Source organism: Tenrec ecaudatus, chromosome 7 (assembly GCF_050624435.1).
Source record: "Tenrec ecaudatus isolate mTenEca1 chromosome 7, mTenEca1.hap1, whole genome shotgun sequence".
Lineage (NCBI taxonomy): Eukaryota > Metazoa > Chordata > Mammalia > Afrosoricida > Tenrecidae > Tenrec > Tenrec ecaudatus.
Genome location: NC_134536.1, coordinates 16,729,038 through 16,743,902, shown reverse-complemented (window position 1 = coordinate 16,743,902; position 14,865 = coordinate 16,729,038). Strand labels below are relative to the sequence as shown.

At 50.8% G+C, this 14,865-nt stretch overlaps 1 protein-coding gene across 2 annotated transcripts in view; it reads left to right on the top strand.

Moving 5' to 3' along the window:
* The window catches only part of AKAP12 (A-kinase anchoring protein 12), a 104,316-nt gene that overhangs the window by 78,309 nt on the left and 11,142 nt on the right, over positions 1-14,865 (top strand). The window contains exon 1 of one of the 2 annotated variants that reach the window (XM_075554378.1): positions 2,285-2,446. The exons of the other annotated variant lie outside the window; for it this stretch is intronic. Coding sequence (XP_075410493.1) covers positions 2,422-2,446 — 25 coding nt within the window. The 5' untranslated portion in view covers positions 2,285-2,421. Of the gene's footprint in view, positions 1-2,284; positions 2,447-14,865 lie in introns of those variants that run through there. 2 annotated transcript variants of the gene reach the window in all.

Sequence of the window (14,865 nt, the reverse complement as noted above, 5' to 3'; positions counted from 1 at the left end):
TTCCTGGGTCTGCTCTGGTCCAGCTCCACCTCCACCTCCCCTCCCTGGGCCTTGCCCCAGGCAGTAAAGAACAAGATCTGCATGGGCTGGGCACCAGGGCAGTCATAAAACCTTTCCTGGTGCTTAGTTCGGCAAAGAGCCCTGCTGATGAAGTCAGATTAGGAGACAATGAAGGGGTAGATGGAGAAGAGATAGAGGAGCTGGGAGGGGGGGGGGGCATGTGGACCCACCCGTAGGGGAAAGTGGACATCAGAAAGTGTGTTAGGAACCCGAGATCACGCCAACTCATTAAATATTGTTCTGTAGTTAGTCTTTACATAGAACACCTGAATCTTCTGTGAAAAAGGATGTAAGCAAAAAAAAGAAAAGAAAAAAGATGTAAGCGTTTGGGGCTGCCTGGAATTTTCATATGGTTTCTTATAGTTGACATGAGTGGACCCCACAACATAAGTTGTCGCCGATAGGCTGGGGTGTGGCTGTGTTGTGTTCCCTCAAGTTGACTCACAAATTAGAACTACCCCATCAGCTCTCCAGGGGCGGGGGAGGGGGGTGTTTCCCAATCAGGACAGGTGTGCATCCAGGTTGTATCCTTCCACCATCTCAGCATAGCAATGGAAAATGACTCTGAGAGGCAGGGCTCTCTGAAGAAGGGCTCCGCTTCGGGATGGGAGGAAGGCTCAGTTAGCCTGCAATATGCTCATGCTACAACCTTGCTTGTTCAGAACTTAAGGACGTGAAGCACTTAGTGATGAAGGTCAAAGACTGCAGCCTTCCTTCTACATTACACCTCAACAGGACAAAACAAATCGTCACAAGTGGCCAATTCACCGCAGCATGGTAAGCAGGGGGAATGCTGAAGTGGCCGGCCATTTCAATTTACTTGAATACAGTCAGCCCCCTTATGGGAGCTGCTGCCGAGAGAGCCAAGCGTCACGTTGCACCAGGGAAATCTGCCACCAAAGACCTCTTTACAAAGCAAAGATGCCATTTTGAGAATGCCTGGCCCAAGCTGGACAAGGTATAAAAATTCCTATGAATTGCAGTACTAGGGAAAAAAGTACGAAGTATATCCGGGACTGCTGGAAGAATGGATAAATCTGTCCTGGAAGAAGCGGCTAGCCGTGGGTGCCCCTTAGAAAAGCAAGGTTGCCCAGATTGAGCCTCATTTCCTCTGGGCATGCTCTCCAGAGAGGTTAGCTAGTCTCTGTAGAACGGTCGCCTACCTGGCAAAGCAGATTCGTGAAAACAGGGGACCTTCCCTAAGCTGGGTTAACACACAGGCTGCAGCCGCAGGCTCAGCCGAAGCAAAGAGGAGGAGGGCAGGGCAGTGCTAACGCCAGTTCAGTTTGAAATCCTGTAGGAAGACACCACCCACCTGAGTCAACCACGACAAATAGCCACCTTCTAGGACAGGGTAGGACTGCCCCTGTGGGTTTCCAAGACCGTGTGACTTGTCATGAGAGGAGAAAGTCCCATCTTCCTACCATGAGCGCTTGGTGGTTTAGAACTGGAAACCTTCGCAGCCCAACCAGTAACCACCAGGCCACCAGAGCTCCTTGTGAAGGAAGACAAACGCTTTACAAACGCCCAGGCTGTGTTCCTCCCCGGAATTCTCCACCGTGCAGTTAAAGTACATGCAGATTTGGCCAGCGACCAACTGCAGGAATTTCAAGAGCAGCCATTCTCGGAGAGTGGGGGACGGCACACTACTGAGTGTCCAGCCCCGAGATCGGCGCGCGCGCGTGCGTGTGTGTGTGTGTGTGTATGTGTGTGTGTTGTGTATGCGTTCGCGCGCGCGCACGTCTCAAACAGGTGGTGAGCAATAGAAAACGCAGTGGGGGCTGCAAAGGGGACCGTGTTTTACGGTCCCCCAGCCTTTCAGCTAAGCGAAGGGGACGGCACGGTTGGAAAAAGCCGAGTCGATTGTCCCATCTGTCCTTGTAAATGTTCAAAGCGGGGTGCCCCGGGCGGGGTGGCCGGGTGGGGGTGGGGGCGTCACAGTACGGAGAAAGCCCCCCGGCGATGGCTGCGGCGCCTCCAGCCCGTTCCCCACCCTCCCGCGGCCCTCGGCGGAGCCCGGGGGACAGCCCAGCGGGTGGGAGGCGAGGCTCCCTCTTCTGTAAACGAGCCACGTGACTCGCATTCCCGTGCCAAGTCCGGGAAGAGGTGCCGCTCGCCGCGGGCCCAGGCGGGGGAGGGGGCGCGCTGGGGGCGGGGCGCGCTGCGCGGGGGCGGGGGGGCGGTGTCCCTATAATTAAGCTGCGAGTCGCGTCCGCAGCCCACTGTCGCCGCGGCGCGGAAGGCCCCTCTTGCGCTCCTGCGAGCCTGGTTCCCGCTGCTCAGCCCAGGCGCACCCAGGGGACGAGGGCAGGGAGGCGGCGGCGGCCCCGGGGCCCTGCGGGGGGACGGCGCCGTGCCAACATGCTGGGGACCATCACCATCACAGGTGAGGCCGGCGGGGGGACACCGGCCCGAGAGCACAGCTTGCTCCCGTCGCGCCTTCCTTGGGGTGGGGACCCCGGGAGGGACCGATGGGCACTGCTTGCTCGCTGTGCGCCCGGCGGTGGCGGGTGGGGACTGGGGTCCGTGCAGCGTGCGCCCCGCAGGAAGCATTCGTTCCCGCGCAGGTCTGTGAGCTTGGGAGCGGGCTTTGAGAGCCTCGTCGCCGGCGAAGGTCCGCGCCTTGAGAAAGTGCAACGGTTTGCCATATGGGCACCCCTGGTGGGAGCGTATAGTCACTTGGGAAACTTTTTGAATGTTCGCTCTGGTTTTAAGGGGTGGTTTTAATAGAAAGGGTGACTAAAATTAGGGGTCGGAACGGCGTGTCACTTAGGCACATGATTAGTGAGAGGGACTATCTAGGAATCTTGACTAGGAGCAGTATCCTGTACGGCCTCCCCCTGATAAATAATTTACGGATCGCTAATGTTTTATCTTCAGAAGGCACTTACAGCCCTTGTCACTGTACCCAGTGGACTCCTGCAGATCCTGCATACTTTATCCTCCTCTCTCACCTTCTGTCCCCACATCAAGAAAGTTAAACCCTATTTGCTAATCTGGTGGCTACCTAACACCCCTGGTTTTAAATGCTAGGTTTTCTCTCACCAACCCCTCCCTGTTTTTCTGAAAAGCATGCTGTCGAATTTGCCAGATTTAGAACGACGGAACCCTTCAGCTTCCTGCCGAATTGTAAATGAATGTGAAAGTTTAGCACAAACTAAAAATAATCTCTCACTTCCCATAGATTAGTGTGTTTACTCTGAGGTTTCCGCCAAAGGCCTCCCTCGAGGTGGCTGCCTGGCCTTTCTGAGCATTTCCCCCCAATCAGGATAATGTCTGCTACGTAGGAGCTATGGCTCCATGGACTATAGAAAATGAAATGCCTGAAAACACAGCACCCTCTCTTCTCTTTTTCCAGATCACGAATTTTGTTATGCGTGAAATACGCAAATGCCCGACTTTGGATTGTCTGAAGTGTGGCCTGTGGGGTGTCACAGCGAAGGGTGGGGTCCTCGTGACATCGTTCCTCAGGTGCCTCCTGCCTGCAGTAAGCTTAGGTTCAGGATTTAATTGGATGATCACAGGTGGAGTCTCTTGTGGGCCGGAAGGGTGGCTCTTGCTATGGGCAGTGAAGGGTTAATGGGTTTGCTTCTGCTAATCCCAAGGGATGAGGGAGGATGGGAAAGTTGGAAGGGTCCTCTCCTGCTTTCTGGCAGCTCCACTCTGAGATCTGTTGCTTTTCCGTGGGCTATTGCCATGTGGGTGTGAAGGATTTGTTAAAGTTTTTTTTTTAATGCTTTTTCTGCCCTAGTTAAAAAGCCCACACTGAAAGTCTTACTACCACTCCCCAATTCAATTTAGCAATGTATAAACCTTTCACAGGAGAAACTTTTAAAGCTTTTTTACCTCCCTCTCTGCAAATTATCCCAATAAGGAAGATTTACAAATCAATAGGTATCTAAAACCTTGAAAAGCAAGTGTGTTTAAATTTCACCAGTAATAGAGAGAGATCGGGACATTTGTGTCAGAGCCAGTTTCCTTTCTAAAAGGAGGGACAAGTCGCAGTCAGTTCGCATGAATGGTTCCTGGCATCCCACCCCCCAGTGAATGTGGCAGAACCTGAATCTCCCAGAGATTGTGCTGGTTGGTGTCATTCCTGAGGCCTACGGCTTGTTAGGTGGGATGGCCAGAGCTGGCTCCTTATCTCACATCAACTGTTACTGGGGAGTGCAGACTGGCTTATTACGGGAGAAGCCCATCTTCCCTGTGTCCTCTACTGCATGCATTATCAAGTTTAGCAGATACTATTAGCCCATCCCCCAAAATGCTGCTGCTGTTGTTTCAGCTGACACGCCCCCACCCCCTCAGCTGGCAATTCCATGCACCACACGTGGAAGTGCCACCATGCCCATCGCTCCTTTGGCGACAAACCCCAGTGTGTCACGAACATTTAAGGTGACATTACTCTTTAGCTTTCACATGAACTGGGGAAGAAAGAAACCTCCAACATTCATGCAAGTGTAGGATTATTTATGTAACTCCCTCCCTTTTGCAGGCAGGAGAAAGAAGAGACTGTTTGCTCCTCTAAAAAGTTCTGGAAACCCCCGGGGCAGGTCTACTTTGTCCTGCAGGGTCCCTCTTCAGTCGGCACTGAGGGGCTTTCGGAGAAGAGGGGTTACACCGTGGCCTGCAAGGTCTCTGGTTCCAACACAGCCACTCCCTTGGTGGGAAGATGAGGCTCTCTGCTTTCATTCAAAAAAAAAAAAAAGTTAGAGCCTCAGAAACTCACAGGGGCAGTTCCACCCTGTCCTATAGGTCAGGATGACTCTGAATCAACTTGCCAGCAGGGGGTTTGGTTCGAGTACTGGTTCCCTATGCAAATAGTTGTTTTTTTTAAACATTTTATTAGGGGCTCATACAACTCTTATCACAATCCATACATATACATACATCATTTCATAAAGCACATCTGTACATTCTTTGCCCTAATCATTTTCAAAGCATTTGCTCTCCACTTAAGCCCTTTCCCTATGCAAATAGTTTTACAAGATTAAAAGAAGGGGGGAAATCCCTCACAGGGCTGCTTCTAATGGGCTCTGGAGCCCCGGGTTAGTTGTCCAGAGACTTGTCAGACAGGAAACAGTTACCCTGGCCACAGCCAGGGAAATTAAATGCGCTGTTTAATAAAACCAACGGTGAGCAGAGCCTCTCTGGACACATTCCTTTTAAAAGATGGATAACGACATTTAATATCTGCCAGTCCTGCGTGCGGATTCCATCGGGTAAGTTTACACCTCCCGAAGATCCTGCAGAAAGTTTTCTCCTGAAAACGGATTTTCTCAGGCTTTGGCGATTCACCCAAGGTTTCACAGCCAGTAAAAAGCAGAACTGCCGAGAACCTTCTAGAACAAGGAGAGTCACTTTCTTTCTCATTGTGCAAAAAGGTGCTGTTGTGGATTAAATGGTGCCTACACTGCCATCCTGACACCCGTACCCTGCCAAGTTTTAGACTCCTATTCCTTATACCTGTGGGTCTAATTGTGTTTGGAAATAGGATTTTTATTGTGATCCGTTTTTTTTTTGATGGGGGGAACAAAGTTCAAAATCTGATCACTTCTGAGTTATGAAAAGTTGGAGATGCACACGTTTGGGGTGTGGCTGGGGCAGGGTAGGTAGATGCCTTTTGAGGTTCCCCAAGTAACAAGGGGCTACCTACAAGAGATCCTGCCCTTCCACAGAACAATGTAGCCACCTGCTGCTGTAGATTTTCAGCCTCAGAAAACCCCACGGGTTGGTTGTTTTTACGCTCTCTCACAGGTCCCTCCCCACCTGCAGACTAACAAAGTGCAAGCCAGTAGCTGTAGGGGAAAACAAACAGGCACTCTATTCCATAGAGTCAATTCCAATGCAGGACTCCAAAAAGCTGCTCCTGTGTGCTTCTGACACTGTCGCTCTTCAGGGAGCCGATGGTGGTTCCCAACTGCTTGACCTTGTGGTTTGCAGCAGTCTCTAACGCACACCCCACTACCCCGCCGGGGCTCCTGTTCATCACTTTGATTCATGGTGACCCTGTGTGTGGCAAAGGACAACCAGGTGCGCCTTAGTTGTGGCTGTGGTCTCTGGGAAGTGATCACCAGACCTTTCTTCAAAGGTGCCTCTGGGTGGATTTGAACAGACACCTTTTGGTCAGTAGGGGAGGAGCACTTGGCCATCTGCGTCAGCCCAGGACTCCATCTCTCCACCCTATCTGTACTTCAAAGTGGAAATAAGAGACTACAGTTCTTCGACCAGCAGTGGAAGCAGGGCCATGCATGTCATGCTCTGTAAAAACCCCTGACCACAGAGACCCCAGTTCAGGGGTCATCAAGGCCCAGGGGCAAGACAGGCTCTTTGCGCCTTACAGGGTTCCTCCGCTCTCCTGTGTTTGAATCACTTGGAGGCTTCATGGTTAATGGGTTTTAGAACAAGGGGAGTTGGGTGTGTAGGATCTAAGAGTGGATTTAGAATGCAGGGAATTTCTGGAGAAATTCCAGAACAATGCTGCAGATCTCAGGGGGGGAGTTAACCAAGTCCAGATGTCACAGAGCTAAACTGTCCACAGTCCTGAGGCGTCTGGGGGATCGGAGAGTACGGATCATACAAAAGGCGAGACGCAGTGCTGTCAGTCCTGCGAGATCACACTCCTGTCCTGACAAAACCTGACGGTGTTGCTAAAGTATGGCTGCCCAGTTCCTTTCCAGAAAACGAACATTGTGTAATGCGTAAATGCCACATATTCCTAAAGAGCATTCTCCTCTCAGTCTCTAACGTCAAAGGAAATACGATACACTTGTGCCTCTCTTGTTGGTACGGACTTGGAGCAAAGCGTTCATTGCCCTGTCTTGCAGCCACGGCATCTTCGTGATGGTTGATGAGGTGGGCACTATCTGTCAGAGATGCTGCCTCCTGAGCCCTGACGTCACCAGGCATGCTTTTCTCTCTTAAGCTCTCTCAGGATTTGGACAAATTAGCAAAAGACGGGCGTGACTTCCTTCAGCTTTGGACACACAACTGGTCACCGCATGATGTGGGCTTTGGGAGAGCGGTTCAGACCAGCGAGCAGTCTCTGTGACCATAATCTCCACCTTTCTGGGGGGGAGATTGTGGGCCCTGTGGGATTCTGGGGGCCACGGGGCTTCTGGGTAGTTCCAGAAAGCAGTTGTAGATTTGTCTCAGCTATTGTTTGAGAGCTTTAGTGGTTTCGTAAGTTGGGGTTTCTAGGATATTTATCTGGAGGAATACGTCGTGTTGGAGGCGGTAACACCGACAGGTGAAAAAGCTTTTATAATTCTTTATCAAAGTGAGACAGGTTTCTGTGCATGAAATGATTTCACCTTTTGGACGCTCACTGCATCAATAAAGATAACAGTTTTCTGTATGTTTTCGCTTTCTTCTGACACGATTAGTAATCTGTAGGACGTTTTAACCCTGAAGGGGCTTGTAGTGACGGTCGTTAGCAATGTTGTAGCCACACAGAGGAAATGGTTATTCCGGTGAAAAACATGCTATATTTCCCCCCCCCCCCTCCCGCCCCATGATCGTCATTGAAGGTGGTGTGTGCTCTTAGGGACCAAAATGTACCGATAGGAGTTCTCGCCTTCCGATGGGAACTCCTGAGTGTGTCCTGCTTCACTCTCTACACTGTTGATGGAAACATCCTTTTCTTTTGTCCAGGAAACCTGACTAATTGAAAGCCAAACTCTTAGCTGTGAAAACAAGACAACCTGGCCTTAATTTCTTCCTTCCTGGAGCTCCGGGGACATGGCAGTTACGAGTCAGGCAGGTTAGCAGTTTGAAACCACCAGCCGTCCGTGAGAGGAAGAGGTACATCAAGAGTCCCAGCCTCAGAAACCTGCAGAAGCGCAGTTAGTTCTCCCTGTCCTGTGGGATGGCTCTGTGTCAGAGTCGACTCGATGGCGGGGAGGGGACGTTGCTGTAGCAGCGCGTCCATTCATGTCCAGCCAGGACAAGAGTGAGTGGAAGGTCTAGTTTTTGTCATCGTTTTCTCTTCCAGTTAACGTGTTAAACATACCTGCATCCCCTCGCAGGAGCAAGCATGGGATTAGGGTCTGTGCTCATAGATGGGGGCCTTAACGGGGTCTCTGGGGGAATGGGTTTTTATGAAGCATGGCATGCCTGGTGCTGCTTACGCTGCTGGTCTGTGTGGGGAAACACATCTGTACAAACCATGTACATGTACGGGGTGTGCAGATGGATTATCAGATGTAACTGTAGTCTTTAATTCCCACTTTCAAGTACATGGGGGGTGGGGGGTGGAGTCCTTGACTGATACAGATGGCCAAGGGCTCCTCAGCTCCTGACCAAAAGGTTGTCTGTTCAAATCCACCCAATGGCCACAGCCATGGGAGACCCTAAGGGACACGGTCCTCCTGTGACACACACCCAGGGTCACCATGAAGTGAAACCCACTCTAGAGCCACTGACTTGTTTGGGGTTGGGGGGACCGGGACCCATGAATGCCAGGCAGTGGGTGCAAGTATGAACAGCTGCTGATTCTGCCATAGAGGCCTTTGTAAAACTGGATGACCAGAGTCTGCATCCTAAACACCTGGGTCCTCACCAGCAGTAGTGGAGCATTGAGCGCTTTGAGAGCCGTGCTGGGTTCACACCGTTCTTCAGGATAGCTGGGTCATCCAGGGTACGGGACGGTACAGTACGGAAATGGAGGGGCCCACTCTTAAGTCGCACAGTTTATGCAGAAGGACCTTTTGAATGCAAGGAAGGGAAAAGTTCGTTCCCAAACCAGCAACGGACAGGATGATCACGCTTTGCTACTTTAGTTGTTTATTTGTTCTTTTGCCTCGTCTTATCCAATTTGAAAACTCAAGGCAGGTAATAATTCTGACGTGACAAAAATGACTGTGCAGGGCAGTGGTTTTCAACCCGTGGGTCGCAACCCCTATGGGGGTCAAATGACCCTTTCTCAGGAGTCGCCTAAGACCATTGGAAAACACCTATTTCCGATGGTCTTAGGAACCAAGACACCACTCCTGTCTTCAGGGGGGTCCGCCCACATGCAGATACGCCCACCTACGAGTACCTAGCATGAAGACTGTTACCCATGCTACGCCATGCTTCCAGACAAAATTTCATTTGTCATTAGAAATATTTCAAAATATATAATGACATATTGTTTTTGTGATTCATCCCTATGCTTTAATTATGCTCAATTTGTAACATTGAAAATACATCCTGCCTATTAGATATTTACATAATGATTCATAACAGTAGCAAAAAGACAGTGATGAAGCAGCAACGAAAATAATGTTATGGTTGGGGGGGTCACCACATCATGAGGAACTGTATGAAAGGGTTGCGGCACGAAGAAGGTGTAGAACCAATGGCGTAGGGGAACCTGAAGCCATTTAAAGTAAATTTGTCAACATGTTTCCCCGCCCTGCTTCATTCTCATTGGTCGGCTGGAGCCCATTGTTGTGGCCGCTGTGTATTCTGAGCCCCTTCTGATCCAGGGGGTTCACCTCTTAGGAAAGTATTGGATAATGCATAGTCTATTGTGACTTGTAGGGTTCTCACCTGCTAATTTTCAAAAGGAGACATTCAGACCTTCTTAATCTGGAAGTCCACCTGACATCTGTCACCATGCGTGACCCTGCTGGCTCTTGGAGGTATTGGTGGCATAGCACCGTGGCAACATACAGTCCACCACAGTAAGGGGAGGGGTGCTGACTGGTGGTGCCAGGAGCCTGGCAAAACACCTCTCCCAATGGTTCTGCTGGGACAATCCCGGGAGGCTGCAGAAGCAGGATCAATACTTTATCCTGGATTGTGGGCTATCATATACTAAAGTCTTTAATGGCCAGGAGGATGCTGAGTAATTTTTTTCTCTGAAAAGGGTCGCACACGTTTGAGCACCTCTGGTCTTGCCTTGCAGCCCGATCCTGGGAAATGTGGCTGATGGTGGTGTGCGGGGTACGCCTGGGACAGCAGAGAAAGCGAGGAAGGGCAGAGCAGCCCCCAGAGCACAGAGAACTTCGCCACCCCTGGTCCTCACTTGGCCAAACTGTGCTACAGGGTCAAGATAAAAGCAAGGGAGCAAACGCCAGGTTTCTCCATGAAATAGTTAAGTTGGAAGTCAGAGAGGTTAAAATAGGCATAAGTGACATTGAATTTGACAAAATTTGAAAGCGCTTTGGAAACTGTAAATACGGTGCATTTCTGCGAAAAAAAAAAAAAAAGGTTAAGGGCTGAAGCCTTACATTTGGCAGAGCTGAAAGCTGTTCCCTGCTGCCCTCTTGTGTCTGAAATGTTGTCGCTCAGGTTTGGGCGCAGTGATTTTCCTGCCTGTGTGAATGTTTCCGGCGTCATGGGATTCATGAGCAATTAGAAGCAATGAAAAGTAAGTTAACCAGCTACGATGTCATGATTTTGAAGCGTTAATAAATACATGATTCAGAATAAAACAGAAAAGTGAACAATGGTTTTTTCGGAACTTGTCATTATGAATATTTTTCTCCATTTGTGTCTGTTTGAAAGCATTTACAATTTATGTATCACTTTTACTGGGCATGGGAGAGATGAGGCGGCTCCCTCCCTTAAAGACTCAGACTCAGAATCCCAAAGGAGTGGTGTCACTCTGGACTCACTGTATGGCAGTGGGTCTGCATTTTTTGGATTGGTAAAAGTAGAAAGTAACAGCAGCTCTGTCTGGAGAACACAACTAAGTAAAAAGGCCACGAGAGTAGGTTTTACTGTTATTGTTCTAGGTAGGTATCCTTTTGTGCCTCTCAAAAGGATGTCTTATACAACAGAAATCCAGCTTGACTCGCTGCCCTGGAATGGATTCTGACTCATCATGTCCCTGTCGGGCACAGTAGAACTGCCCCTGCGGGTTTCTGAGGCTTTAAATCTTTACGGGAGTAGAACGCCGCCTTTCTCCCTCAGAGTGGCTGGTGAATTCAAACTGCTGACCCTGTGGCTAGCTGCTCACCACCAGAGCGTCTCTGAAATACAAACAAATTTATTCTCTCCCATTTTCTAGATTTCTATTAGCAATCTGCAGTTGCTTATTTTTCCCAACTACTGAAAAGCAATAAGCCCACCTTGAGGTGCACAGAAAGCTGCAAAATTAACAAGTCAGGGCTTCCCCATATTCCCATCACCCAGATATACCTACTGTGAACACTACCCATTTGCTTTATCATTTGCTTGAGAACTCTTGGAAAATCAAACCAAACCCCAGCGCACCTTTCCAACTTAACTATTTCACAGGGTTTGTACCCCTAACTTATCTCTTCTTACCATACACTGCACACCTCTCTGAACCATTTGGTGGTAAATGGCTGTCAAAGGCGTGGGCAGGGCAGTATCTGATCTCCTCTGACTTCATCAACCCACGGTTGATTCTTCTGGGGCAGAGGTCAGGCATGTCCACCCTTCAACCTTCTTCTGACGCCTACTATTCCCGACACCCACTATCTCCCTGTGGCACTTGCCACTGCTCTGCTGGGTTCAATAATTCACTGCAAGGGCCCCACAGAACTCAGCGACAATACTCAGGACTGTGGGGTTTATGAAGGACGTGCACAGGTGACGATTCAAGACCTAGTCCTTTGGTAAGCAGGCCCCTCTCCCCTCCTCCCGGCCTTTGGCCCAGCCTTGTTCATAACCCTCAGCCAGAGAAGCACTTGGCTCTAGCTTCCCTGGGTCAGAAACTTCTCAATTAACTTGCAATGCAAGCAAGCCTCCATCCCCCCGGTGGGCGCTCCTCTGGAACTCCTTATATGTCACCGCCTTCTGTCGTCTGAGTCTAGGAGAGTCAGTACCCAGACATCTCCAAGTCCCAAGGACACGCTCCATTCCCAGCCTGGTTTCTCTTGCTGGTAGTGAAACACACCCTTCTCCCCACTTCGCAGATGGCTCGTTTTAGACACAGTTGTACACACTGATCCCCATGTGAAGAGTTCCAATTCCAGTGAACCCTGTTACTAATCACTCACAACTCAGATCCATGCTCCATCAGCGACGTCGCCAACATTTCCTTACCTAGACCCACCAGCAAAAGAGCAGGCACACCCGCTCTGCATGAGACTGTAAAGTTTTACATCAGACAGTCTTAATTGTTCTCCCTCAGGGCCCCTGGTAGATTTAAACAGACGATCTTGCAGTTAACAGCCAAGTGCCTAACCCAAGTGCTACTTGGGCTCCTAAAGACCATGGCGTAAAGAAAGCCTTATCAAGTAATTCAGCATACCACCATTAAATACAGGTATGTTGCTTAACAAGCTTTGGGACAAATTTCAGCTAGATACACATGTATGGACTCATATGGTTTTGTTTTTAAAGGTAAGACGTTTTCACTTTGTATGGTTTTAAAGAGCACAGACCCAGACACAGGTGGATATAGGCAGGTGAGGCACAGGCTCCTGTGGGTTTTTAACAGCAGGCAACGGTGGGGACTGCAAGGCCTAGGCTGCGCCTGCTGCTTTGGATAGCACGACTGTGTGGGGGCTGGACAGGTTCCCTGACCCTCCGAATTCACTGTGTCTCCCCATATCCTCTCCACCGCTGCCAGTGCCTCTGCCGGCAGCCTCCACAGCGGTGACGAGGACCAGAAGCAGGCACCCATGTTTGTTAAGCGATCACCCAACAGCCAAACCCTAGGGCGTTGCTGCGTACCATGGAGATGGTTCTGACTCATAGGGACGCTGTGCACACAGACTGTGTACACACCATTGTGATGTGTGAGCCCATTGTTGTGGCCACTGTGTCCGGCCATCTCACCGACGGTCTTCCTTTTCTGACCGATCTTCTACTTGACCAAACATGATGTCCTCTTGTAGATACTGGGCTCTCCTGATAACAGGTGTCCAAAGTAGGTGAGACAAAGGCTTGCCATCTTTCCTTCTAAGGAACAGTTGGCTGTACTTCCCCTAAGACAGATTTGTGTGCCCCTCTGAGGTTAAAGCAGTGGTTCTCAACCAGTGGGTCACGACCCTTTCACAGGGGTCGCCCGATTCATCACAGTAGCAAAATGACAGTGATGACATAGCAATGAAAATAATTTTATGGTTGGGGGGGGTCACCACAACATGGGGAGCTGTATTAAAGGGGTGTGACATTAGGAAGGTTGAAAACCACTGGGTTAACGTATTGCCTCATTTCTCCAGAGTGTAATTATGCTATCTTCCTTGCAACTAATAAACAGACTCCATGCGGATTGCTAACCCTTCTCCCATGACTGGCTCGCATTTCGAACTTCTTGCCTCATCCAGTCTTTTTCCAGGGTGGTGGCAAGGCTGATGGGGTGATCAAATGATCTTTTAAGTAACATTTTGCTTCTGGGTAAGATTAATGGATCCTTACTTTTTTTAAGTAGAAATATACCAGAAACCAAGCCCACTCTCATCCAGTCGATGATTCCAACTCACATCAACCATCTACAGCGTTCCCAAGTTTGTAGATCGTTATAATGGGAGCAGGCAGCCTCCTCTTGCTCCCGTGGGATGACTGGTGGTTTTGAACTGGCCACTTTGTGGTTGGCAGTCCAGCACTTATACCACCACAAGGGTTTTCATACCAATAACCACGATATACATACACACTGAAATATGAGGGGCCTTTTTAAAAGTTCATAGCGGAAAAAACACCATTATCTTTTCATTCTTTTTTCTGCAAACTTTTTGACGTCCCCAGTAGAAGTTAAATTCCCGCCAGCCTCAAGCATACAGGAAAATGCCCCTCCTAGAGGGCCAACATACTTACTCTTGTCATAAGGGACACTTATGACTTCCAAAACGTTGTCATACTTTTGGGGGGAAACGGGATTTTTACCTTTGAATAGGCCCAGCATTGACTTCTTTCAAAGAGGCACGTGTGGGGGGCGTGGTTGCTCCTTAGTGCGCTCCCTGGTAGCTTTCGGAAGTTCACCAAATGCTCCATGTCCACCCTTGTGGCCCCGGCAAAGTCGATCAACCAGTTGTTTTTCTGAACACGTTTATTGGCACCTAATAAACGTATGATTCAGTAGTTCGATCGATCGTTCGATCCTGTCAAATCAACCCCCTTTGAATTCCACGTGGTCCCCGGAACAGGCGCCCGGGTGGCGTAAGGGGCTGTGCGTGGGGGCCACCCCCAGTTTGCGGGAGGAAGACGGGGCTCTCTACCCGCCAAGAGTTGTCGTCTTGGAAGCCCGCAGGGGCCGTTCCCCCGTCCTGTCCGGGCACTCGGAGTTGTGCGGGTCACCACGGGCCATCGTGGACGCTGGCAGTGAGTCTGATGCCTCCCTGTGAGCCCCTTCGTGGGCGCCAAGGCTGCGGGGCGGTAAGGCCCGGGTGCCTGTCCCAGGTCTCTCTCACCAAGGCTAAGGTCTTACAGTCACCTCATCCCGGGGTCCCCGGGATGTCACAGCCCGCTACTGGGTGGAGAGCACGAGGCAGCACGGGCCCTCCGCGGACGTGCCGTCGTCGCTCCATCCCCAGACCAAGGCGCGAAGCCCGCTGGGTAAGGGGGCGGGGCGTGGCGGGCGTGCCGGCGTCGGCCTCTGTGACGCGCGGGGCGGCCCCCAGGGGGCGCACTCCTCCGCGCCGGCCCGACCTGCCCGCCAGTCTCCATCTAGGATGAGGCAGCCGGGAGATCCAGGCTGGGCCTCCCGGGCCTCCGTAGGGCGGCCCCCGGCGGCTCGTGGCCCGCACCATGCCCTGGTGGAGTAACCTGTGCTGTGAGTAGTGCGCCCACCGGGCCCGGCTGCATCCCTCGAGGGCGCGAGACCAGGGATGGGTGGGCTTTTCCTTCTTGTGAAAGCCTGCTGGCGGGGGAGCTTGCAGGAGGCCGTCAGATTCAAGGGCT